The 26,369-nt window shown below is 40.5% G+C and overlaps 1 protein-coding gene across 2 annotated transcripts in view; it reads right to left on the minus strand.

Annotated features, from left to right (window-relative positions):
• Positions 1-26,369, minus strand: part of LOC144598725 (putative E3 SUMO-protein ligase RNF212) — a 64,677-nt gene that overhangs the window by 21,846 nt on the left and 16,462 nt on the right. Inside the window, exons 4-10 of one of the 2 annotated variants that reach the window (XM_078409066.1) lie at positions 21,758-21,832; positions 21,612-21,668; positions 20,605-20,663; positions 18,491-18,547; positions 15,803-15,855; positions 8,437-8,500; positions 6,640-6,685 (exon numbers count right to left, since the gene is read on the minus strand). In XM_078409066.1, coding sequence (XP_078265192.1) covers positions 6,640-6,685; positions 8,437-8,500; positions 15,803-15,855; positions 18,491-18,547; positions 20,605-20,663; positions 21,612-21,668; positions 21,758-21,832 — 411 coding nt within the window. The remainder of the gene's footprint in view (positions 1-6,639; positions 6,686-8,436; positions 8,501-15,802; positions 15,856-18,490; positions 18,548-20,604; positions 20,664-21,611; positions 21,669-21,757; positions 21,833-26,369) is intronic. The other variant, XM_078409076.1, reaches the window with a different exon arrangement.

A 26,369-nucleotide genomic window follows, 5' to 3' on the forward strand; every position in this document is an offset into this window, starting at 1 on the left:
TTCTGTCATGAGCCTCCTCCAGTGTCATAGTGAGGCCCACTGCAAATTGGAGGAACAGCACCTCATATTTCGCTTGGACAGCTTACAGCCCAGCGGTATGAACATTGACTTCTCTAACTTTAGATAGTTCCTCTGTCCCTCTCTTACCCTCCCCCTTCCCAGTTCTCCCACTGTCTTCCTGCCTCCACCTATATCCTTTCTTTGTCCCCACCCCCCTGACATCAGTCTGAAGAAGGGTCTCGACCCGAAACATCACCCATTCCTTCTCTCCAGAGATGCTGCCTGACCCGCTGAGTTACTCCAGCATTTTGTGATACCTTCGAAGATGAACTTATATCAGAGTGATGGCAAGAGTAAAGGAAGGAGGAGCGAAAGAACTGCCCAAGATCCAAAGCATACCACCTCATCTGTGAAACACAGTGGTGGGGGTAATATGGCCTGGGCATGTATGGCTGCTGAAGGAACTGGAGTACTTATCTTCATTGATGATACAACTGCTGATGGTAGTAGCATAATGAATTCTGAAGTGTATAGACACATCCTATCTGCTCAAGTTCAAACAAATGCCTCAAAACTCATTGGCCAGTGGTTCATTCTCGAGCAAGACAATGATCCCAAACATACTGCTAAAGCAACAAAGGAGTTTTCGCAGCTAAAAAAGGGTGAATTCTTGAGTGGCCAAGTCAATCAACCGATCTGAACCCAATTGAGCATGCCTTTTATATGCTGAAGAGAAAACTGAAAGGGACTAGCCCCCAAAACAAGCATAAGCTAAAGATGGCTGCAATACAGGTCTGGCAGAGCATCACCAGAGAAGACACCCAGCAACTGGTGATGTCCATGAATCGCAGACTTCAAGCAGTCATTGCATGCAAAGGATATGCACCAAAATACTAAACGTGACTACTTTCATTTACATGACATTGCGGTGTCCCAAACATTATGGTGTCCTGAAATGGGGGGGTCATGTATAAACACTGTTGTAATTTCTACATGGTGAAACCAAAATGTATAAAAATGGCATTTATTAAAATCTCACAATGTGCACTTTAAGCACATGTGATTTTTTTCTATTACAAATCTCAAATTGTGGTGTACAGAGGCAAATAAATAAATGATGGGTCTTTGACCCAAACATTATGGAGGGCACTGTATCTCTTGCTCCCTTTTTTGCACTCCAGATTTCCTCAAGTCTGTCAAGTCTGTCCTAGAGTGGAAAGCCTCATCTTAGGAGAGGTCGGGATGACATCCTTGCAAGAGGCAAGGTGGGAAGAGGTGTAGTCAAGGTAACTGTGGGAGTCAGAGTCAGTAGACATCTGACACCAGACAACACTGGTGTGCAGATAAATTTGGATGTGTTCATATTTGAAACACTGAAAGCTGGTGTGCAGCACAAAAACTAATTTAAAAGATTGTACAGAGAATTGTCTGCTGAAGTGGGCAATGTAAAACATCTGCAGATACTGGAAAACTGAAAGCAAATTTTGCAAATTGGGTGGGAATTTATGCTAAAATTATACTGAATGGCTAACAGCAACTCAATTGTTTCTCCCTGCTCATTTCATATGTTTTACTATACCTCCAAACTTGGTACTATCTGCAAGTAACGACATTTACCCTGCACTCCCATTTTTAAATCAATATATACCAAAAAGCAATGAGCCTGTACCACTGTACCATCCTCCAATCGTAAAAAACAATCACCGCATTCTCTGATTTCTGTCCTTAAGCCAATTCTTAATCCCCACTCCAACTCACAATCTTATTCAACTGGCCTCAGTTTTGCAAAATAGACTTTTATGTGGGCCTGCCAAACACCCAAAGAAACCCTTATGGCCAATATCAAGTGCGTTCCTTTCATCAGCTGCGACCTCTGTTATTTTATCAAAATCAGGCTAATCAAGCATGACTTGCATTTAATAGATGCAGTTTGGATCTCCTACATAAATTCATTTTTCTCAGGTACAATTGGTAACTTGCTAGATTTTAAACCATTGATATCCATCCTCTTGATTATCTTTCTTTGCACTGTGATTCTCATTTGATTAATTCGCTGAATTGCATCTGCCCCTTTTAGTTTCATTTACTCGTTATCCCTGTTTTCAGGCAGCTCTGGCTTTGATCCCCAACCCTTTTCTCCGTTTGGGAAAGTATCTAGCTATGCTTGAAATTACTCCTCACTAAAAGTTCTTCCATCGTTAATTTGGAGCTTCACCAGACTTCGGTTGTGATTACTCTGGTCAGATCCCCTCCGATCTGGCAAAATATAGTTCTTCCCCAATTAAGTTCTACTTTAAATTGTTCCTTGTTCTTTTCCAATACAAACCTGATGATTAAATGATCACTGTTGTTCAATTTCTTCTCTACCAATACAAGATCCATTTGGCCTACCTTATTAGGCAGAACAAGGTCACCTTCCTCGGTGGAATTTTCATACACATACACACACACATATACACAGACACATATACACACACACATGCATATATATAGATATACTAGACCAAGTTGGGCCTAAACCTCTCCTGCATTGGTGCAGCACCCTCTCCTCCCCCTCCCCTCTCCCCCCCACCCCCTCCATCCCCCCTTATCCTCCCTCCACCCCCTCCCTCCCTAGGAGATACATTTAAACTTTAAAATGTGAATAACTTTAAAAATATAACATCGATTTCAATGAAACTTCTTCCATTAGCACCAAAGGGACGACAGTGAGTAAGGTGGGCCTAAAATTGTTGCGTTATCGTGTACCATTTTGTATGTAATTCAGGAACAAACAAACAAACGAGAGTTTTAGTATATAGATATCACTTGGTGAAGGAATCAGAACAAAAGGATTTAATTGTAAAAGTAAGGACCTCGAGTAATTAATTCAGGTTTTTTGACACAAACTGTGATGGAAACTCAAGCCCAAAAAAGGCTCTGGATGATGGTAAAATACAACATCCAAGATAATGAACGACAAAGAGTTGAGGCAAAGAACAATCATTAACTAATCAAATGACAGAAGAAACTAGGGGAGCTAAATGGCCCGGTGCTGTTTCAATGTTCATCCTCAATTAATAGAATATCTTAACTTATTCAAACAGATGTTACTAGACAAGCCAAACTCTCAACAAAACTACTAGAAAGTAAGAACAATAAATTAGTCCCTGTCATTTTAAAACAAATAATGTTTGGAGGCATCCAATTTAGTTGTTTGCTCAAACTCTCAATTTATCAAGATTCAAGCAGGTTGGATCCGTGTGGTGAGAAAAATAATTTTCTCAAGTCCAATTAGTCTTGCCAGATTTCTGAAAAAATCTGAAATCCATACCACTTATATGTTGCATTCTTTGTTTTAGTGCTGCTCCATGGAAAGAAACAATTCCTTTGATTTTCTGAAACTAATCCTTGGACTTGGAGATCAAAGGAATAACTAAACTCCAATAATTTCAAGTAATAAAGATGAGATAGTACTTTATTTGGGAACTTTATAATGAGTGTCTCTCCCTAATAATGCCTTTACTCTTAGAATTGTGTTTAAACGATTGTGGACCTGGGAGTCAAGTCTGAAATTCAAAAAGAGACCTCTTGAATAAGAGTTGCCATTTAACAAAACTCTTCCAACCTTAAGGCATCCCGTATTCAATATCTGCATCAAATGAAGATTGATATAAAATCTGATACATGTTTTTCTTTGGAAATATGTAGTGATATTTTCATTATGTTTATATGTGAGTGGCTGACAAGAAATACATTTTATACACAATCTGGAAGGCTCTGGGTTATACAAAAATTAAATTGTTAGGCCTTTAAATATGCCCTGCAATTGTCAAGTATTTACTAACTCAGGGTGCATGTACAGTAAAGGTTGACTAAGAATCCAATAGAGAGGCAGGAAATTGTGCATCATGAGCAAATTTCAAAAGATATTTGATCCTCTCAGCCAAAACATTGATATTGATGAATAACATTAATCACAGCCTGCCAACTTAAGAAAGATCCACTTATTCCTACTCTTCGCTTCCTGCTCAATAACCATTTTTCATTTCACGTCAGAGTGTTTAGTAACATGGTGCTAGGAGAACAACCTCTCCTGTAGTGTCAAGAAAATTAAGGAGCCAGTCATTGACTTCAGGGAGCAGGGCACAGTACATGACCCAGTGGTGCTTCAATGGTGCTTAAATGGGGATACTTGATAGCTTCAGATTCTAGGTGTAAATATCACCAACAATTTTCCCTGGCACAACGACATTTGCGCCAAGGCCATGAAAACTCACCATTACCCCTACTTCCTCAGAGGACTGAGCATATCTCAGATGACTTAGCAACTTATTTAGATGCACCATCGAAAGCATCCAATCCGGATACAACACAGCTTGGGTTCAGCCCAAGACCACAAAAAATTGCAGAGAGGCATGGATTCAACTAGTAGATCGCACAAACCAGCCTTCCTGCTATTGAATCCATTTACACTTCACACTGCCTCAGGAGAGCAGCTAACGTAATCAAGGATTGTTCACACACTTGTGCTTACATTTTCTCACCTCTCCTGCCAGGCAAAATTTGCTAAAGCTTGAAAGTACCACCAGAATCAAGAACAGCCTTTTCCCTGCTGCTATCAGATGTTCAACCGGAACTTTAATTGGACTATATTCCCAATAATGAGGCACGGTGGCGCAGCGGTAGAGTTGCTGCCTTACAGCGAATGCAGCGCCGGAGACTCAGGTTCAATCCTGACTACGGGCTCCGTCTGTACGGAGTTTGTACATTCTCCCCGTGACCTGCGTGGGTTTTCTCTGAGATCTTCGGTTTCCTCCAACAATCCAAAGACGTACAGGTATGTAGGTTAATTGGCTGGGCAAATGTAAAAATTGTCCCTAGTGTGTGTCGGATAGTGTTAATGTGCGGGGATCGCTGGTCGGTGCGGACCCGGTGGGCCAAAGGACCTGTTTCCGCGCTGTATCTCTAAATCAATCACCTGAACTACCTTGTTGCATCCCTTACACTGTTTTTAATCTGCACTTTATCTGTACCTAGATGACTATGTTCTGCACTCCATTTCCTTTCTCTTTTTGCACTACCTGTAGAACTCATGTATGGTTTGTTTGTCCTCGTGCATGGTTTGATTTGCCTGGATTGCACACAAAACAAAGATTTCCACTGTATCTCGGTGTATGTGGCAATAACAAACCAAGAAACCCATCTATTATCCTTGACCTTGTTTATCAAGTGCATGTGTAGAAATTTATCAAAAGCCTTCTGAAAATTCAAATACCATATTCATAGGTTCTCCCTTATCAATTCTACTGATTATATCCACAAAGAGCTCCAGTACATTAGTCAAACATGATTTTCTTTTCATAAATTAAGTGGCAAGAGAGACTGATTACTGCTGCCTTGCTCCAATCATTCCCCCGTCTTCTGGCATGCACTCAAAATTCTTCGATAGTAGCATCAATGCCGAGCACTGACAATGTAATACGACAGTTCCCTGTGGTTTCAGTTACTATCATTAATGTTAGTGCCCAGGGCTAAATATTTCCAAGCGGTTCTGCTCGGCATAGCTAACCAGTAACTGTTGTTTTAACACAATGACACAAGAGTTGACTTTGGCTGTCAGGCTCTCCATGTACAAACTGAAGCCCACTGTCTAGGAATACACAAGGAAGAACCATTTCAGGGAGTAATCAGAGTCTTGTTCGTGCCGGTGGAGCAGAGAAACGGAAAACCTAAATCAACTGCCTCGTGACTACACAATTATTATCCTTGGAAAGCTCTTGTCTGTTTCAAAGCATTACCTTTAAGATTCACTTTGTATACCTTTAAAATCAAATGAAGTTAGCGATCAACTTAAATCTCCTTGAACTTAACCCAAGTTTATATATTTTTTAAGTGCCACTTACCCATTCTTCCATCCTTGGGGGGACTTATTAATGACAATCTAGGTGGACCCATACATGAATCAGACTGTACACATGACAAAAAGAGCAAAAGTAAGGGTAATGCAGAAACTTAATCAATTGTCCTTCCTCAAAACAAAATCATAATTGCCCTTAAAAACAAAACAGCTTAAGGCAGTAATTAGAATTGAGGTCTATTTGTTTTAAGTTTTTCAACCAAAGATCTCAAATTAATGTAAATAGAAAGGAAAAATACAGTAAACATGGGTAAGTGAAGTGGAAAGGGAAATCGCACTGTCCCTATTACTTCCTTAGCAGATGCTAGCCCTTGAATCTAAATTCTTTAACACGGCTACAAAAATAAAGAGAAACTATACACGATTTTATTTATATTTAGCACACATTTTTCATGATACACATTATTATATATCTTCTATATAGAAATCCTATGATTGCCTTTACTCTGCCATTTTCAAGAAACAGATTCCAAAACTAGAAGTGTGTCAGAAGGAACTGCAGATGCTGGTTTATATCGAAGATAGACACAAAATGTTGGAGTAACAGCGGGACAGAAAGCATCTCTGGATAGAAGGAACAGGTGATGTTTCAGGTCGGGACCCATTCCTTCTATCAAGAGATGCTCTGTCCCACTGAGTTACTCCAGCATTTTGTGTCTATCTCCAAAACTAGAAGGCCAAATTCATGGTACAAATGGTATTGCATCCTGTGTTCCAGATTATACCTTGTGCACACTTACCTTCCCTGATGAACATGGTCTTCCATCAAGCTCCATTTTGTGAGCCCTGAGTGGGAAAATATATTTAGCTGTTTTACTACATGATTTGCATTGAAGAATTAGATCTCATTGTCAAAGGAAACTGCCTAAATTTAAATTCTAATGGTATTTAACAACAGAATGTTTATCAACAATAACGGGCTATGTTGCAAAGTCAACATTTATTCTATCTCCCTGAATGCCCATGAACACAGTAGATAGATTTTCACAGGACATTTAATGAGGGAAGTACATTGACACAGCGGTAAAGTTGCTGCATTATAGTGCCAGAAACCTGGTTTCGATCCTGACTACAAATGCTGTCTGCATGGAGTTTGTACGTTCTCCCTGTGTCGTGGATTTTCTCCGGGTGCTCCTGTTACCTCCCACACTCCAAAAACATACAGGTTAGAAGGTTAATTGGCTTTGGTAAAATTGTAAAGTGTTCCGAGTATGTAGGATAGTGCTATTGTATATGGTGATCATTGGACGGCGGGAACTCAATGGGCCGAAGGGCCAGTTTCCGCACTGATTAACCACATTTCTCTTTCTGACATAGTTACATGCACGACAGTTAAGAACAAAGTTTCTTCCTTGAAAGACATCAGTCACCATTCAATAGAAATGTTTTTTAAAGTTAACCTAATTTTCCCCACACATAGATTTGAACACAGGATACCAGATCATGTATCCAGCCTCTCGCCCATCAGTCTGGTAAATTAACTATTGTAAACTCCGATCTCCGAATACAGTATTTATGCATTTGAGTGTTGTTAAAAATAATTTCAATGTAAATGCTTTACTTCTCATTCCAAAATTATTCAGGTGGTTGTCTTTGCAGTATAGTTATTTATTTCCACTAATGCACACCAGTCTAAACATTTAGGCGAGTTCTTTTTTTTCCTTTTTATCTACACGCAAAAATCAATTTCTCCCAGCGTGGAATGTGATTGTGGTGGTTTTCAGGTTGAATCAAGCTATTACAGAATTTCAACTAAATATTTGCCATCATGAAATTTGCATCTGCATATTTTCAGTACAAGTCACAAACCTAATGGCATCATTCCCAGAGCCACTGTGGAACTAGTTCATGATTGCTGTCTGACTTTGTGAAACCTCAGCTCAAATGGAAAAGTGATTACTTAAATACATTCCTTTGGATCTCTCACATCCAACAATGTTCCTACCTCCATCACCCACCACCTTCAGCCAACTCCACCTTGCTAACAATATCAAATTCCCAAGGTCGCAATCTGATAACTTCTCTCTGTCACCAGGCAATATTCTAACTTCAATCTTGACCACTAGTCCCTGATCGTATGCCCTGCCGCTCAAAACAGCATCTCCAGATCGACCATTTCCTGGATTTTATTGTTATTTTCTTCAAAATGGAGAGCTCATTCAGTAACGTTCATACCCCAAGCATTTATGGATTTTTTAAAACACAGGCCCATGACCAAAATAATCATCAGGCGGGCTGCATGATGGCCTGCTGGTAAAGGTTTAGCATCCGCACAAGGGTCATGATGCTTGGTGCTACCAAAAGGGCATGTACATTTTCCATTGCAGGGCACACCATTGTCGACTGCACAACATAAAACAGCTGGTCTATTCCAGGCATGGATCTGGGGGTATATCTGGTCCAGTTATGGTGGGGATAAAAGCATCAGTAGTTAAGTTGGGTTAGGGCCTGTTAAAGGCTGATCTTGGCTTGGAGAACAGCTGACTGGGACCTGGAGAGTGAACAGAGGTTAAGGCCACCATTTTAAAATAACATACATTTCAGTGGTGGATGGTCTTGACAGTGGAACGGAAGAATACATAGCTGATTTCATGGAAGGTGCTAAAAAGTAAACAAAATAATTATAGTAACATTTGAAGATACATTATGTATTGGCATTTCTCAGAATAAGATCAGTATACAAAATATGTACAGAATAAATTAATAAACATCACAATTAATACAAATTGATATTTTCTTATTAAATAACCCTGCTTCTTGCCAATTTTTTTTTAATTATTTTGTTTCATTTTTACATCAAAGGGAAAGGATATTGATAGGTCTTGGTTTATTAAAACTAGTCTCCACAATGAGATGAAGAATAATTACTTAATATTGCAATTCCTGTTACCCGAGAAATGTTTTCTTACATATACATTCAGCTTTGGCCCAATTATAACCAAATCATCAAACTCGATTTAATGGTTCAGAAATGGACATTTTCCAGTTTCTCCTGCTCAACTTCCCATGTTAAAATAAAAGAGTGTTATGAAATAATGCATGATTCACTCCATACTTTGTTAACACTGGCTCAATTGGTAGCACTCACTTCAGAGCCCAAGGAGTATGGGTTTAATTTTATCTAATGTTTATATTTTTTAAAAGAACAGAATATAACCATGATATTCAACTAATGAGATTGTAACCATCTCCCCTTGGCATGCAATGGCATTACCAGCATAAGTCTGCCCACCTTCAACATCTTGGAGGGTGACCAGAAACCCAATGGAAACAGGCACATAGATACAGTAGCTGCAAGGACAGACCAATGCAGTGTACCCTGCAATACCCGCTGCCTGATTTTTAAAAGCCTTTAAACCATTTATGAGGCTCTAATTAGGAATGCAATGGCATACTATCCAACTGCCTGGATGAGTGTCGTTTCTGTTAAACTAGACGTTGTGAATATATGCTTTCTTACCTTCAAAAGTAGTATTAATTGTGTGTCTGTGAAATGTTGCTCAAGCTGTCTTTTCAAATTGCTGGAGTGCATTTTGTAGATCATACACAATCCATGTGACAATTAAATACTCTTGACTCTTTTGAACTGTATTCTTCTACAAGGCAAAACTGGAGTGTATTCCATCACAATCCTGATTGGCCTTGAAGATTGTGGAAAGGCTTCAGGAGTCAGGAGATGAATCATTCTATGTTGAAAATGTAATGATTCTGGCAATTACAGGGTTGATTCATTTGGCATCAAGACTGGAAAATGTTGGAGTGAAAAACGCACTTAAAGAACACCCAGTAGTATTAGGGAAAATATAAAAACCACTGTAACGTGTCTTAATCCTAGCCAACATGCAATAAATCATGAAAATTTGTTGGATAATGGGTTTTTGGAAATTGTGCAACCTGATTTTAAGTCAAAAATCACACACAATTCATGTGGTAACAGCCAGGTCTTGGGATCAAAAACATATCTGTAAATTGAAACTGGGAACTTAAAACAGAGAGCAAGCATCAATGGTTGTACAAACTGAAGAGTGGTACTGTCTACAATGATAAGGAAAACTGAGTCAGGTGAATAATGCATAGTCCATCTAGTACTTCCAATTTTGATAAATAAGAATAGCGTGCAAGCTTGCATCAAGTCGGGTATTTCCCATTTTAGGAAAGGGGAGGGCATTGAACACAGAAATTATACAGCATCATCTGCTTTGCACAGTGCCAATGTTCGAGTCTAGATATTCTGTATGGCAACCATCATATGTATTCAATCTTCTTGAAATGAATTTGAGGACCATAACTCAATGAGTTCTTAATGATTCCACTGCACAAAAATACTAATAATTTGTGCTGACACACTTTGACACACAAACAACGACACAGAGTACAGAGATGGGATTGAGAACCTTACCACTTGGTGCCTAGACACATCGACGTCAACAACACAAAGGATATTGTGACTGACTTTATGTAGTTAAGCAGTACACACATCCCAGTATATATCACAAAATGCTGGAGTAACTCAGCAGGTCAGGCAGCATCTCTGGAAAGAAGGAATCGGTGACGTTTCGGGTCGAGACCCTTCTTCAGATTGGAGACCCTTCTTCAGACACATCAGTCTGAAGAAGGGTCTCGACCCGAAACGTCACCCAATCCTTCTCTCCTGAGATGCTGCCTGACCTGCTGAGTTACTCCAGCATTTTGTGATACCTTCGATTTGTACCAGCATCTGGCAGTTGTTTTCCTACACATCTCAGTATACAGATCAGTCTGAAGAAGGGTCAGGACGCAAAATGTCACATTCCTTCTCTCCAGAGATGCTGCCTGTCCCGCTAAGTTACTCCAGTATTTCGTATCTATCCCCAGTATACATTGATGGTGCCAAAGTAGATGGTTGAAAGCACCAAGTTCCAAGGAATATGTATATATATCATCATATATCATATATATATATATATAGTCTTTCCTTTGACAAAAGCTTTTCACTGTACCTTGGTAGACATGACAGTAATAAACTTTTTAAAAAACGAACCCAACTTTTTGCAAACTCACCATAAGAAGTGGCCAATATTAAATCTATTATAAAACTTACTGATACCGTATAGTTCTCGTGAGATTTAAAAATAAAATATGATTTTGGTACAAGGTGGGAACCAAATTCGTTCACACATTTCTGAACCTGTCACTGACCAAAGTACAGGTCAGTTGTGCAGCACTGAATACTTATTCTGATAAGCAGAAAAAAAAATACCTGTAATAATATTAGTGGAATATTGGGCGCAATCTTGGCAAATCGATCCCAACTACGGGTGCTGCCTGTGCGGAGTTTGTATGTTCTCTTCCCTGTGAGTGTGTGGGGTTTATTCTACGTGTCATAAGTGATAGGAGCAGAATTAGGCCATTTGGCCCATCAAGTCTACTCTGCCATTCAATCATGCTGATCTATCTTTCCCCCTTAGCCCCATTTTCTTGCCTTCTCCCCATAACCCCCGACACCCATATGAATCAAGAATCTATCTATTTCTGCCTTGAAAATATCCATTGACTTGGCCTCCACAGCCTTCTGTGGCAATGAATTCCACAGTGTTCTGGTTTCCTCCCACATTCCAAAGACGTGCAAGTTTGGAGGTTTTTACATACTTGGATAATAAATTAATTACAATTACAATCTCTTAAACTACATCAAGGTGTAATGGTTAGGATTCAAAGAAAGCTTGTATTGATTGTTCATGCTTTTAGATTATTGAACTATAGAGACAATAACTGTAACTGGCCCAAGGAAGTTAAAGAGATTTTCACACAAAAATGGAAATGTTCAACATGGTATCCTGCAATGTAAGTAGTAAGTTTTCAGTGACCCTCAAAGATGTGAGTATAACATACCCAACAAAACCAATGTTCTTTTTGCTATCTGGTTGCACTGGAGAGGAGACACAAGTCTGGGCATTACCCTTATACAACCAAACACACTGTTTTTATAGTATTTGCGGATATAATCCAAGTTTTAAAACTTCAAATGAATCTACCGGATAAAAGCAGAAATAGTTTATGGGAAGCAGGAATATAATTATGAGCTCAGGAAGTCATAAAAAAGTTAACTGAAAATGCAAAAACTTATGAAACAGTCGACTCCAATGCAAAAATATTTGAGTTTAACAAGTAATGGTATATGTGTTTGAGCCAGGACTGGCAAGGATAAAGAATTGAATAACAAGAAATTTGGAAAGACTGAATGTTTTTCTATTCTCATTTTCAGTTAATTTTTTTTTAGATCCAACAGAAATGCCATTCAAATTTAAATCACAGCTGCAAAATTCATTTGCTGCTCAAATGCATAGAAAATAATCATTCATATCATATCATAAGGCACTGAAAGCCAATTTCCCCCCCAACCCAACTCCTTCCAGAATGGATTTTTAAAAATCCAAGTAATCACATTTCAAACAGGTTGTCTCTGCTTCAAGGTCAAGCGGCAATAAGGTTAAAACAAGTAGTTAAAGTTAGTCAGGAGGTAGTGATTAGGTAAAACTTAGTCTGGATTGTAAAATCTTGATGATTGTAGGAGGAAGGAAAGAATAAAAAAACAGTTACATTCAGTTATAGTCTTGGGAAAAGAAAGCTTCCAAGTAAAATGTTATGTGAGTGCCCTTGATTTCAATGGTGTGTTAAAGTAAGCGGGAGAAAGATGTGTATGGTGCAATTTCAGTTAAGAATATTTGCATGTACGTAGCAAAGTAACTCGGAAAGAAAACAAGAACTCACATTAATAAAGTACACTTCATGACTGCATTTTACAATGGAATCTACAAGCCAGATGCTTACTTGCATGTTGTCTCTATTCCAAGGATAAGAAAGCCAGTGTCAGAGTGGCAGTTTGCCCGATATATTATAGTTTCAACGGAGCTTTTAAAATGGCCAACACAGGGTAACGATGGTTTATCCCACAATACGCAGCAACATTGGTTTAGTACCTTCTTGGTACAAGAATTGAAGGACACACAAGGAGCAGCTTCCCAGATGATCATTAAGATTTTGATTGACAATTAGGTTGCCCAAACATTTACGGTCTCATTAAAGAGGCTACACAACACATATCAACACCTCGATATCCCGCTCGTGCTCCCCCTCCCCACATTCATAATAAGGACAGAGTCCCCTTTTCCTCACCTTCCACCCCATCAGTAGTCGCATACAGCATATAATCCTCCAACATTTTCGCCACCTCCAACAGGATCCCACTACTGGCCACATCTTTCCATCTCCACTCCTTTCTGCTTTCCGCAGAGACCGTTCCCTCTGCAACTCCCTGGTCAACTTATCCCTTCCCACTCTAACCATCCCCTCCCCAGGTACTTTCCACTTCAACCACAGGAGATGCAACATCTGTCCTTTTACCTCCCCCCTCGACTCCATCCAGGGATCCCGACTGTCTTTTCAGGTGAGGCAGAGGTTTACTTGCACCTCCTCCAACCTTATCTACTGTATCCGCTGTTCCAGGTGTCAACTCCTGTACATCGGCGTGACCAAGCGCGGGCTCGGCGATCGTTTCGCTGAACACCTCCGCTCAGTCCATCTTAACCTACCTGATCTTCCAGTTGCTCGGCACTTTAACTCCCACTCCCATTCCCAATCTGACTTTTCTGTCCTGGGCCTCCTCTATTGTCAAAGTGAGGCCCAGCGCAAATTGGAGGAACAGCACCTCATACTTCGTTTGGGTAGCTTACACTCCAGCGGTATGAACATTGATTTCTCTAACTTCAAGTAACCCTTGCATTCCCTCTCTTTCCATCCCTCCCCCACCTTAGTCATCCTACTAGTTCCACTGTCATCCTGCTTATTTTCACTGGTTGTATTTACTCTTCCACAGCTAACAATGGACCATTGCGAGCTCTACCTTTCCTTAATCATCTAGCTAGCGTTGATTTGTGATTTTCACACCTTTCATTCATTTCTTCTTTGTACCTTTTCATATCTCTAGTTTCCCTCTCCCCTAACTCTGTCTGAAGAAGGCTCTCAACCCGAAACGCTACCTACTCCTTTTCTCCAGAGATGCTGCCTGACCCACTGAGTTACCCCAGCATTTTGTGTTTATCCCTGACACTCACAATGGATTTTGTACTTTTCAATAAGATTAGCTCTCAGAGTCATAGACATATAGCACAGAAACAGCCTCCTTGGCCCTTCTAAACTCTAGAAAACAGAGGCCTAGTGTGCTGAATCTCCTCCCATATGCTGGATCCATCATCATGCAGAGAAGATTTATGAGCATGTTACCAGGACCCGAGGACCTGAGCTAAAGGGAGAAGTTGGACAGGCTAAGACTTTATTCTTTGGAGCACAGGAGGCTGAGGGATGATCACATAAAAGTTGAGGCAGGGTACAATAACAACATTTAAAAGACATTTGGTCAGGGACATGGATAGGAAAGATTTAGAGGGATATGTGCCAAACACAGGTAAATGGGACTAGCTTAGATGGGGCATCTTAGTCAGCATGAACGATGTGGGCTGAAAAGTCTGTTATTATGTTGTATGACTTTATGACTCCAATAAAAAAGGACAATCAATACTGAATGAAAAAAATATATAAATAAGATAAAAACGAATAAGATAACATAATTAAAACTGTGAAGTAAATATTCAATGGTTACAGAAGGAAAAAGTAAAGAACGTTCCAAGAATAAACTGCGGTGCAAATAACATAATAATCTTTATAATAATCCTGTAGATGCAAGGAATTGATACCTCTTTACAAAAGAGGCACTTGTTGCTGGAGTAACTCAGTGGATCAGGCAGCATCTCCGGAGAAAAAGGATGGGTGACGTTTTGGGTCGGGACCCGAAAAGTCACCCATCCTTTTTCTCCAGAGATGCTGCCTGACCTGCTGAGTTACTCCAGCTCTTTGTGTCTATCTTCAATATAAACCAGCATCTGCAGTTCCTTTCTCTTCATCTCTGGAGAACATGGATAGGTGACATTTTGGGTCAGGATTGTAGCTATCTGAAGTCCTGGTTTTCTTTCTGCTGCAGTTATTAGTTTAAGTAATCATTTTTTTCCAGTTTACTTTTTATTCAATTTATTAATTTCTTTATTAATTCAGAAAATGTGTGTCAGTAACTCATGGAGTATTTCATTTTTGCCTGATCACTGTCTTGTAAGTCCTGTTTCAGCCTCTAGGTGGTATTGTGCAGACATACAGGGATAGTACTGCACAGTGCCCCCAGCAGCTGAAACTAAGAACAATATTCAATGCTTTGTGCTGATGTAAAGCCACTGCTGAAAATACGCAGAGCTCATTGCACAAGCCAATCAAGAAAGTAAACCTATTAAGTAGTCCAACTTGCAGGATTAATATAACTTTTGTAATAAATTGCAACTAAAACGTGCTAAAACTAGCACTTTGAACATTTGAACAGTTAATAAATGCAGAGTGGACACTTTTTTGTATTTTCATCACTACTACAGATTACAGAGACTGACACAGAATATTTATTAAAAAATGCTCTAAAAACATAAGTCTTTGTTGTTTTTTAAAAAATTGTTTGACACAATGACCCAAATTCTTAAAAAAGGACATAAAGTGCTGGAGTAACTCAGCAGATCAGAGAGCATCTCTGGAGAACATAGATAGGTGACATTTCAGGTCTGGATCCTTTCTCAGACTAAAGTCAGATAGAGTCTGAAGAAAGGTCCCGATCTGAAATGTCATCTATCCATGTTCTGCAGGGATGCTGCTTGCTGCGTGGAGTTACTCCAGCACTTTGTGGGGTTTTTTTGTAAACCAGCATCTACAGTTCCTTGTTTCTGTGACCCAAATTCTTATGGACACTGATTTGGGATAAACAGAATAATCTAACCCCATAAAAAAAACAGAACATTTCATTGGGTTGCTCTACAAAATTAGAGAAGAACATACTTGAAAGAAAGTCCCTTGATCCGGAAGGGGTAGAAAATCGTGGTGTTTGCTGTCTGTGACCAGATACAAGGACATTAGTAACACACATCTCCATTCCCTACTGTTGTATTATACAAATAAGCATATTCAATTAAGTAACCCAAAAGACATTTCTGAAAGTTCCATGGGACTCTCCTAGAATGGCAAAAGAACTTGCTGTGTGCAAATTTGGTCTTTGAATACCCTTTTGAAATTTATCTCTAATAAATGGCTTAAGTCATGAATCTGCCCCTCAGAATTGTTCACTTCAGAAATCCCCTCCCCCCCACCCACTTAAACCAGTGAGAAAGGGTAAGCTACCCAAGCGAGATACAAGGTGGTGTTACTTCAGTTTGCGCCTGGCTTCACTCCAGCAATGAAGTAGGCTCAGCACAGAAATGGCAGTGTGAGAATGGGGAGTTAAAACGGTTAGCAACCAGGAGATCCAGTCGGCCTTGGCAGACCAAGCGCAAGTTTTCGGCGAAATGGTCGTCGAGTCTATGCTTGGACTTGTCGATGCCTAGGCCACATCAGGAACATGGGATGCAGTAGATGAGGTTAGAGGAGGTGCACGTGAACCTCTGTCTCATCTGGAAAAACTGCTGGAGTCTGTGGATGGAGGTGAGAGAGGAGGTATTGGGGCAAGTGTCACATCTCTTGCGGTTTCCGGGGTTAAGTACTGGGGAGGGGGGGGGGTTGGATGAAAGAACCAAGAAGTTGCTGAGAAAGTGGTCTCTGCGGAAGGGGGTGTGGTGGGGTGGTAGATGTGACTAGCGATGGGATTGTGTTGCAGGTAACAGAAATGTCAGAGATGATGTGTTGGATACAGAGGCTGGTGGGATGAAAGGCGAGGACCAGGGGAAGTCTATCCTTGTTCCACCTGGGGGGGGGTGGGGGATAGCAGAACACATAACAGGGACAAAGAGGAGACATGGGTGAGGGATCTATCTAAGATAGCAGGGGAGAAATCACGTTTTCTAAAGAACAGACATCTCAGATATCCTAGAAAGGAAAGCCTAATCCTGGGAGCAGCAGAGATGGAGAAATTGAGAGTATAGGTAATAGCATCTTTGCAAAAGACAGGGTGGAAGGAAGTATAGCCCAGATAAGCTAGATTTGCTAGATTTGTAGTAGACATCAGTCGATAGTCTATCCCGTGTTGGAAACAGGGAGATGAAGGAAGGGGAGGTAGTCTTGACTATTTAGGCGACCAGGCAAGCGTTTCACTGAGCAATTGCTTGATCCGCCAAGGCCTACTGGGTCTCTCAGTTGCTGACCGTTTAACTCCTCTTCCCATTTCTATTCTGACCTTTCTGTACTGGGCCTCCTCCAAAGCCAGCGTGAATCAACATGCAAACTGGAAGAACAACACCTCATATTCCACAGGCAACATAACTCAATGGTATGAACTCTGAATTCTCCAATTTTAGGTAACTACAAAATTCTCCCCTCTCACTTCTTCCCTCCCGAACCAGCCCCTCAATCTTTTCTCCTCTCACTCCCCTTTGCCCCACCTGGACTTGCACCTATTTCTCACCTCCCCCTCTCACCTACATTCCGTCCTCTATCTAAACAATTTTCAACTCTCAATGCTTTTATGTCACATCTTCTGTCTTTTCATCTTTGGTCTTTGTCCACCATCTGCCGATCAAAACTCCCCTCACCTGTATTAACCTATTACCTGCCAAGCTTTATCCTGCCTCTCCTCTCTTCCAGTTTTCTTCCCAACTCACCACCGCGTCTCTCCCCTCCCCCGATCAGCCTGAAGAAAGGTCCGAACCTGAAACATCACCTGTATCCACATCATTCGCCAGGCTTTCTCCCCACCCAGCTTTCTCCCTCCCCTCCCACCCCACACTGCAATCAGCCTGACAAATGGTCCTGTCCCAAAACAAGGCCTATCCATTCCTTCCCCAGATGCTGCCTGACCCACTGAGTTACTCTAGCACTGATAACAGAGGATGAGATTGTAAATCTATTTTTAACGTGGTTCTTTTTTCTAAACTAGCATCTGCAGTTCCTTGTATCCACATCACATTATATTCTGTCCTCCCTTAGTCAAATGTCACTGCACGGGGCCAAAATACTGGTACGTTTTAACTATCACCATATCACTGCAAGGATTGCAGAGGTTGTATCATGCAGTCCAACAGCCCCTTTTCAAGAGGAATTACGAATGGGAAATAAATCCTAGTCTTGCCAGCAATGCCCATGCTGTGCCTGCACAAAAATAGAAGTTCCCTCAAACCCAAATTAAATATTATTACATCGCAGACTTCACAGTTGAACAGTGGAAGCTTATATAACAATCCCTCCCAAAAAAACATGTAGGAAGGAACTGCAGATACTGTTCTATATCGTAGATAGACACAATGTGCTCAGCAGGTCAGGCAGCCTCTCTGGACCAAAAGGAACAGGTGATATTTTGGGTCGGAACCTTTCTTCAGACTGAAAGTAGAGAGATGGAACTGGAGGTAGGAAAAGAATTGTCTTACTTCCAGTACCACCCTCCTCCCCCACTTACTTTCAGTGTGAAGAAGAGTTCCGACACAAAATATCACCTGTTCCTTTTGGTGCAGAGATGCTGCCTGACCCGCTGAGTTGCTCCAGCACTTGTGTCTATCCTCCCAGAAAATAGTCAGCCTTTATTCTAGCTGCTATAAACTTTACCTTTGTTGAAAAGTGCTTTCTAATTTTGTTATGTAGTTCTTATTTTCTGCAAGTTCACTGAAAAATAAAAAAATACACAAGCCATTATGAAATCTCGTTTTACAATCGGATTGCAATTTGTAACATTAACTCCAATATCAGAGTATAAAGTGTTAAATTACATATTTTCTTACAAAATTCTGCTGTGGTTGTTCCAAATCTCTCACAATTACTTTGTTTATGATAAGTATCAGCTTTACAATGTCTTAATTGTTATCAATTCATTATGATGGAGGCTCTCAAGTATGGTCATCAATTAATACCTGCACAAGTATTGTAATTGCCTATAAAGCATTAATTGCACGCCTTAAGCAAAAGGAATGCAGACCTTCTTTTTAAAAAAATATAATGGTTTTGTATAAGACCACTTGTAGTGTCAAATCCAACTTGCCAAGGTGTAGAGGCAACTTAGCCATCATTTTGTTCTGATCACTGGTTGCCACGAGTTGGAGAACCTTCCCTCGCCCGGAGTGTCACTGATTTTGCATCCGAAATTTTAGGTTTATTGAAGCATCTTTTTGTGATTTGGAATGGTACTTAATGGAATAAAAAGTAAACTGAAAAAAAAATTATTGCTAGGTGACAATCAAAATAAAGATAAAAATGCACTCCAAAAACATACTTAAGTATGTTAAGTGGCTTCGGTAATGTTGTAAAATTGTACCCAATGTGTAGGATAGTGCTGGGTGATCGCTGGTCAGCGCCCACTCAGTGGGCCAAAGGGCCTGTTTCTGCACTGTATCTTTAAAGTCCCGCCCTTCTGAGCTGCCTGAGCAAGTGATTGAGGCAGATACAAAAACAACATTTAAAAGACATTTGGACAGGTATATAGATAGGAAAGGTCTAGAAGGACATAGATCAAACACGGGCAATTGGGAATAGTTTAGATGGCATCTTAATCAATATGGTCAAATTGCACCAAAAAGCCTGTTTCTGTGCTGTTTGACTCTTGTACCTCCCCTGTGTACAAGAGGAGATTTAGATATCTCCTTTATAACCCTAGTGATCTCCACCCTTACTCCTTGTATTTTCTCCATGCACTGATTAGCGAGACGCACTTCTGGCTTACAGGGTATATGTTGACATAACCTTCAGCACTGAGCTGGACTCTAGGGCAGAAATCACATTTTATAATAGTCAGCATATTCATGGTAAAAGTAATGTGTTGCACCGCTCTCAATTGGCCAAGGAAGTAGAATGGGAATTGTCTATAGTTTGTTTTCTATTAGGAGTCCTGTGAATTTTTCTGCAATTGTCTCTCCCATGCAATTCCATGGATGCATTGAGTTCCAGGGTAGGATGCCGTGGTGTTACTCCAGCATTTTGTGCGTTTTCTTGGTAAACTGGCATCTGCAGGCCTTTCTTTCTCTCCTAATCTGGTGAAGCAGACTGGCTGCCTTTATTGAGTCTATTCAATTTTCATTGTATTGAGAGTTGTTAGGATTTGGCATAGCCCAGAAATTTAAAAGACATGGCCATGGTTCATTGAAAAGAGAAAATGTGCCCCTCTCATTTATGATGAGAAGCACCAAAACAGCTATACCAAACCAGTTATATGTAGCCCAGAAATTAAATACAGTGAGATAGCATCAAATAACTAATTGACGGGATGGCACAGTGGTGCTGCCGGTAGAGCTGCGGCCTCACAGCATGTTCTCCCAGTGACTGCGTGGGTTTCCTCCGGGAACTTCAGCTTCCTCCCACATCAAATGACGTGTTGGTGTATAAGTAAATTGGGTCTTGTAAATGGCCTTTAGTGTCTAGCGTGATCGACGGTCGGAGTGGACTCAGTGAGCCGAGGGACCTGGTTCCATGCTGCACCTTTCAATCAATCAATTTAATTAGTGCATAGGTGGCGAGGATAGTGTGGTGATGACAAGAGGAGAAAAAAAAAACTTGAAGAAAAATATCCCTCAGCTTTGGGAAATACACCAGAGGCATTGAATCAACATGTTGCAACCACTTAACAATAGGCAGCTCACAAATGTAATACATCTTTCAAGATCTAGTGCAAAACCTTTTGTAGTAGTCCTAACATGACTTAAATACCACAACTAAGATGAAGAAATGCTTACCGTTGTAATTGTTCTTTGCTCTGTGTGATGTGTTCCACATAGGCTTTCAACTTTGCTTTCTAGATAAAAGAAATATGTAAACATATTGCTGGTAAACTTCAGTGACCACTGACTCTTTAAATCTCTATTTCTATCTTCCCAATGATAACAATGCAGAAGTAATTTGAAGTATAGACCTTTGATTGACCATTTTATATTCCATTAGACAAAAATTGCATTAGTCATTCATTTACTTTTAGTTACTTTGTCATTGCATTTAAAACAACAAATAAATATGTCCCCAAGATTGCAAATTATTTTTCTTGTTTGATGTTGGGTAAAATTCCATGAAATCCTCCCAGTTGAACAATGTTGCTTTCTTCTCCTTGTGATCAAAAATATTATACGACAAAACCCGATGTCAGCTGGCACGTTATCATTTTAGATTTTTTAGATTTAGAGATACAAGGCGGAAACAGGCCCTTCGGCCCACCGAGTCCGCGCCGCCCAGCGATCCCCGCACATTAACACTATCCTACACACACTAAGGACAATATTTACATTTATCCAGTCAATTAACCTACATACCTGTACGTCTTTGGAGTGTGGGAGGAAACCGAAGATCTCGGAAAAAACCCACGCAGGTTACGGGGAGAACGTACAAACTCTGTACAGACGGCGCCCGTAGTCAGGATCGAACCTGAGTCTCCAGCGCTGCATTCGCTGTAAGGCAGCGACTCTACCGCTGCGCCACCATGCCGCCCTGATTATCATCATAATCTCAAATTCAAGAAATTGGTGGTATCTATATAAATATATTAGTCATATACTCCAACCCTCCTCTGACTCATTGACTTGTGCAGGGTTGTCAAGAAATATTCTGCAATAAACATGTTGTACTACAATAGAGAAAAGTTGCTCTATGGATATTGTCATTGAATGAATTTCATTAGGTTTTCATTTTTTGCATTGAGGTTCATTTATAGCAACAGCAGATTCAGAGTACTTGTATTAAGAGAGCACATTACCTCTTCTGTTTCTTTTGCGCACAAATGTCGTCTGTGTTTTTCCTGGAAGTCCATAATCTACGAGTGCAATTAAAATCACAATTGTGACTGTGCAGTTAGACCTAATCAAATTTCTCCATTCTGCGATAACGTCAGATATTACTTACCTGCATAAACTCCTTTAAATACATCTCACAAACTTTCTCTGGCTGTGTAAAAAGTGCTTTAAGATCTGGATCCATCTGTAAGAAAAAATTAGAACTATATTATGGACAAAAAAAAAAGATTCCTTTAAACATATCTTTATGTACTGAAGAAAGGCGACTGACCAAATGTGCTTTCTGATAGTTTGGTGTAGAGTCATAGAGGGATACAGTGAGGAAACAAGCCCTTCGGCCCAACTTGCCCACACCGGCCAACAATGTCCCAGCTACACTAGTCCCACTTGCCTGCGCTTTGTCCATATCCCTCCAAACCTGTCCTATCCATGTACCTGTCTAATTGTTTCTTAAACGATGGAATAGTCCCAGCCTCAACTACCTCTCGCAGCTTGTTCCATACACCCACAACCCTTTGTGTGAAAAGGTTACCCCTCGGATTCCTATTAAATCTTTTCCCCTTCAACTTGAACCCATGTCCTCTGGTCCTCGATTCCCCTACTCTGGGCAAGAGACTCTGTGCATCTACCCGACCTATTCCTCTCATGATTGTGTACACCTCTATAAGATCCCCCCTCACCCTCCTGCTCTCCATGGAATAGAAACCCAGCCTACTCAACCTCTCCCTATAGCTCACACCCTCTAGTCCTGGCAACATCCTCGTAAATCTTTTCTGAATCCTTTCAAGCTTGACAATATCTTTCCTATAATATGGAGCCCAGAACTGGACACAACCATTCTAAATACGGTCTCACCAACGTTTTATACAACTACAACATGACCTCCCAACTTCTATACTCAATACTGACTGATGAAGACCAAAGTGTCAAAAGCCTTTTTGACCACCTTATCTACCTGTGACTCGACCTTCAAGGAACCATGCACCTGTACTCCTAAACCCCTCTGCTCTACAACACTACCTATAGGCCTACCATTTACTGCGTAGGTCCTGCTCTTGTTAGACGTCCCAAAATGTAACACCTCACACTTCTCTGTTAAATTCCATCAACCATTCCTCCACCCAACTGGCCAACCGATCCAGATCCTGCTTCAATCATCTTCACTATCTGCAAAACCACTCACTTTAGTATTATCAGCAAACTTGCTAATCTTGCCCTGTGTGTTCTCATCCAAATCATTGATGTAGATGACAAATCTACAATGGGCCCAACACCGAAACCTGAGGCACACCACTAGTCACAGGGCTCCAGTCCGAGAAGCAAAAGTAATGAAACTATTTCAGTTTATCTGTCACTGAAACCCTATGTCACTGTCTCTCATTAACATTTGCTCTTCTAGCAAACATCTTATTCGCTACCATAATCATTACCTCAAACAAAACTCTGCTGCCCATATCTAATATGCATCACTCAATATGCATAAGAGCTGCACAATGGCACAGTGGTAGAGTGTTGCCTCACAGCACCAAAGACCCGGATTCGATCCTGACTTCTGCTGTCTATGTGAAGTTTGTACATTCTCTCTATGACAGCGTGGGGTTTCTCCGGATGCTCCGGTTTCCTCCCACATGCCAAAGATGTGAAGGTTTGTAGGTTAATTAGCTTCTGTAAATTGCTCCTAGTATGTAAAATGAGAAAGTGGGGCAACATGGAACTAGTGTACGGGTGATCGATGCTCGGCATGGACTCTGTGGGTCTGTTTCCACGCTGTATCTCTAAACACCCATCACTTATGTTCTTAATGACTTGCAATGGCTCTTGGTCATGGAACACAGACAATTAAAACTTCACCTCTCTAGAGATGCTGCTCGAGTTTTCCAGCAGATTGGTTTTTGCTGGTTACAGTTATATAATGGTTTTCTGTACCAGCAAATTTTACAATTGTAATTGAATGGCTTCATTATTCAAAATGGCAGTGCCCTTCAAAGAATGTTAAATGGTCATAATACTACCAAGCTTATAATACTTGACTGTGGCTATGAAGAACATATCAAAAAATAAACCAACCATTCAACTAACAGTAAAGTTTTCTTTCCAAATTCATTCTAAACTAAACAGTAGTATATTTTTACCAAGCCTTAAGTGTAACATTAAACTATTCCAATTCTGCTTAACAGCTCTATCAATTACCTGAATCAGTGCCTGTTTTAGTTCAATGGCTGCATTCAGTCTGTATCTAAAGCTTGTAGATTCAAATCACATCAGATTTAAGCTAATACTTCTGTGCAGCCTGTCAGATGAGACATTAAACCAAGGCAACCAGATGAAAATTCCATGCCACAATCTGAATCAGAGAGCAGGAGGTATCACAAAATGCAGAGTAGGAGGGTTCACCAAAGATAGAAGCATAGAAAATAGGTGCAGGAGTAGGCCATTCGGCCCTTCGAGCCTGCACCGCCATTCAATATGATCATGGCTGATCATCCAACTCAGTATCCCTGATTAAGATCCATGATTAAGGCTGCAAATGTTAGCTTGATTCTTATTTTGAGTACTGGAGTTTTGCTGCAATTGGTAAGACATCACCAGGAATAATGTGGACAGTTTTGGTCTCCTGAGGTAGTAAGGATATATTTGGCAATTGAGGGATTGCAGTGTAGTTTAGTAGACTGTTCCAGAGATGGAGGGTGTGATGTATCAGGAGTTTTTGAGCCGACCAAGCCAATGTTCTCCGGTAGACACAAAATGCTGGTGTAACTCAGTGGGACAGGCAGCATCTCTGGAGAGAAGGAATGGGTGACGTTTCAGGTCGAGACCCTTCTTCAGACTGATGTCAGGGGAGTGAGCGGGACAAAGATAGAATGTAGACAGAGACAGTAAAACTGGTGGGAGAATTGAGAAGGGGAGGGGATAGAGAGGGAAAGCAAGGGCTATTTTGAAGTTTGGGAAGTCAATGTTCATACCGCTGGGGTGTAAACTACCCAAGAAAAATATGAGGTGCTGTTCCTCCAATTTGGGCTGGGTCTCACTCTGACAATGGTATGTAGGAAGGAACTGCAGATGCTGGTTTAAATCAAAGCTAGAAACAAAAAGCTGGAGTAAAGTAGAGGGTCAGACAGCATCTCTGAAGAAAAGGAATAGGTGATATTTCAGGTTGAGATCCTTTTTCAGAAGAGAGGAAATCTCTTTTTTTTTTTTAAATCACAAAATTCTAACAGGGCTCGAAAGGCTTGATGAAGGGCTCATCCATCCTCTGACTGACCAGTCTAGAACCAAGGGTTAAAATCTCTGAACATGAGCAAAGCTATTTAGAAGTGAATTGAAAGGAAATTCTTTCTCACAGGAGGTAGTGAATCTTTGAAATTATTGAAAGCATTTTCATTCAAAATCAGCAATCAATCAATTTATGATTGTTAATTATAGGTATAGTTCAGGAAAATGGCATTGAGGCAGAAAATGGCTTGCTACTAAAGCTCCTGGTCTTACAATGTTTATTTCTCAACAAACAGATGACCTGCTAAATTAACTTCATTGGTTTTGTGGGACAATGCTGTACTCATATTGGCTGCTGTTTTTCCTGTATTAAAATGTTACCACCTTCCAAAAACATTTCATTGGCTAAAAAGTCTATGGGAATGTCTTAAGGTTATAAAAGGCCCTATATTAAAGGACCCCTCATGCGTCCTGTTCTCTGCGTTTGAGTGGCTCCCCTCAGGATGCCGGCTTCGCTGCCCAGGCAGTAAGACACAGAGAAGGGCAACCTTTGTCCCCAACGCTGTTCAGCTCCTCAACTGCCAACCACCCCTGACCCCAACCACAAGCTCACCCTGCTAATTCCCCCTCCCCCCCCCTCAAATAGTTTTTGTACTACTCTATGTGCCTTTGTAAATTGTCCCACGGGGACAAATAAAGTGGTTTTGAACTTTGCACTTGAACATATTCTTTCTTTATGGTGTCTTAGTTTTTATATACCAGCAAGGAATCTTGGTCACCTTAAATGATGACTACTAGATAATCTGATGCCCAAAACCCGCAATGCAATAAAAATTATCATTTTTCACACCGTTAATGCTGGGAAGAACTCACCCAATCAACATAACAGACAGATGCAGAGCAAAAGCAGTTTATCAGAACTAATAATTCCAATATTGTTGGAACCCTTGATCATTAATATATTTGTTTAATTAATTTGATTACAGCTTTTGATACCACAGACTACAAAAAAAAAGAATGATGATAAAGAAATATTAAAATGCTGGTGGCAGGAAGGTGCCAGCTATAGCCTGAAGCGACAGTGGTAGAAGCATGTTTTACTAGTATTGGGAGGTTAACACACCTTTGCTGGTGGAAACTTTATTGCAAGGCTCAGAACGATCAGAATCCCCTGGAAAGGAAAGTAGCCATGCCATAATGAAAGTCTGAACTGTTTATGTATGTGCTGTTATGTTTGTGTGCCATTGTATGTTCGTTCTTAGTACCTGAACTGATGTACAGCACTTTGGTCAACGTGGGTTGTTTTTATATGTGCTATACAAATAAAATTGACTTGACTTGACTTGGTTTCGTCAGAGACAAGCACAAGACCTCATACAATACCCCCATCCACGCATTGGCACGGGATAGATTATGTCATCATCCAAGCAAGAGATCAAGGATGCCCACATCAGCAATGCCAAGAAAGGTACCAATGACTGTCGGATTGACCACAGCACAATCCTCTG

Source organism: Rhinoraja longicauda, chromosome 1 (assembly GCF_053455715.1).
Source record: "Rhinoraja longicauda isolate Sanriku21f chromosome 1, sRhiLon1.1, whole genome shotgun sequence".
Taxonomy (NCBI): domain Eukaryota; kingdom Metazoa; phylum Chordata; class Chondrichthyes; order Rajiformes; family Arhynchobatidae; genus Rhinoraja; species Rhinoraja longicauda.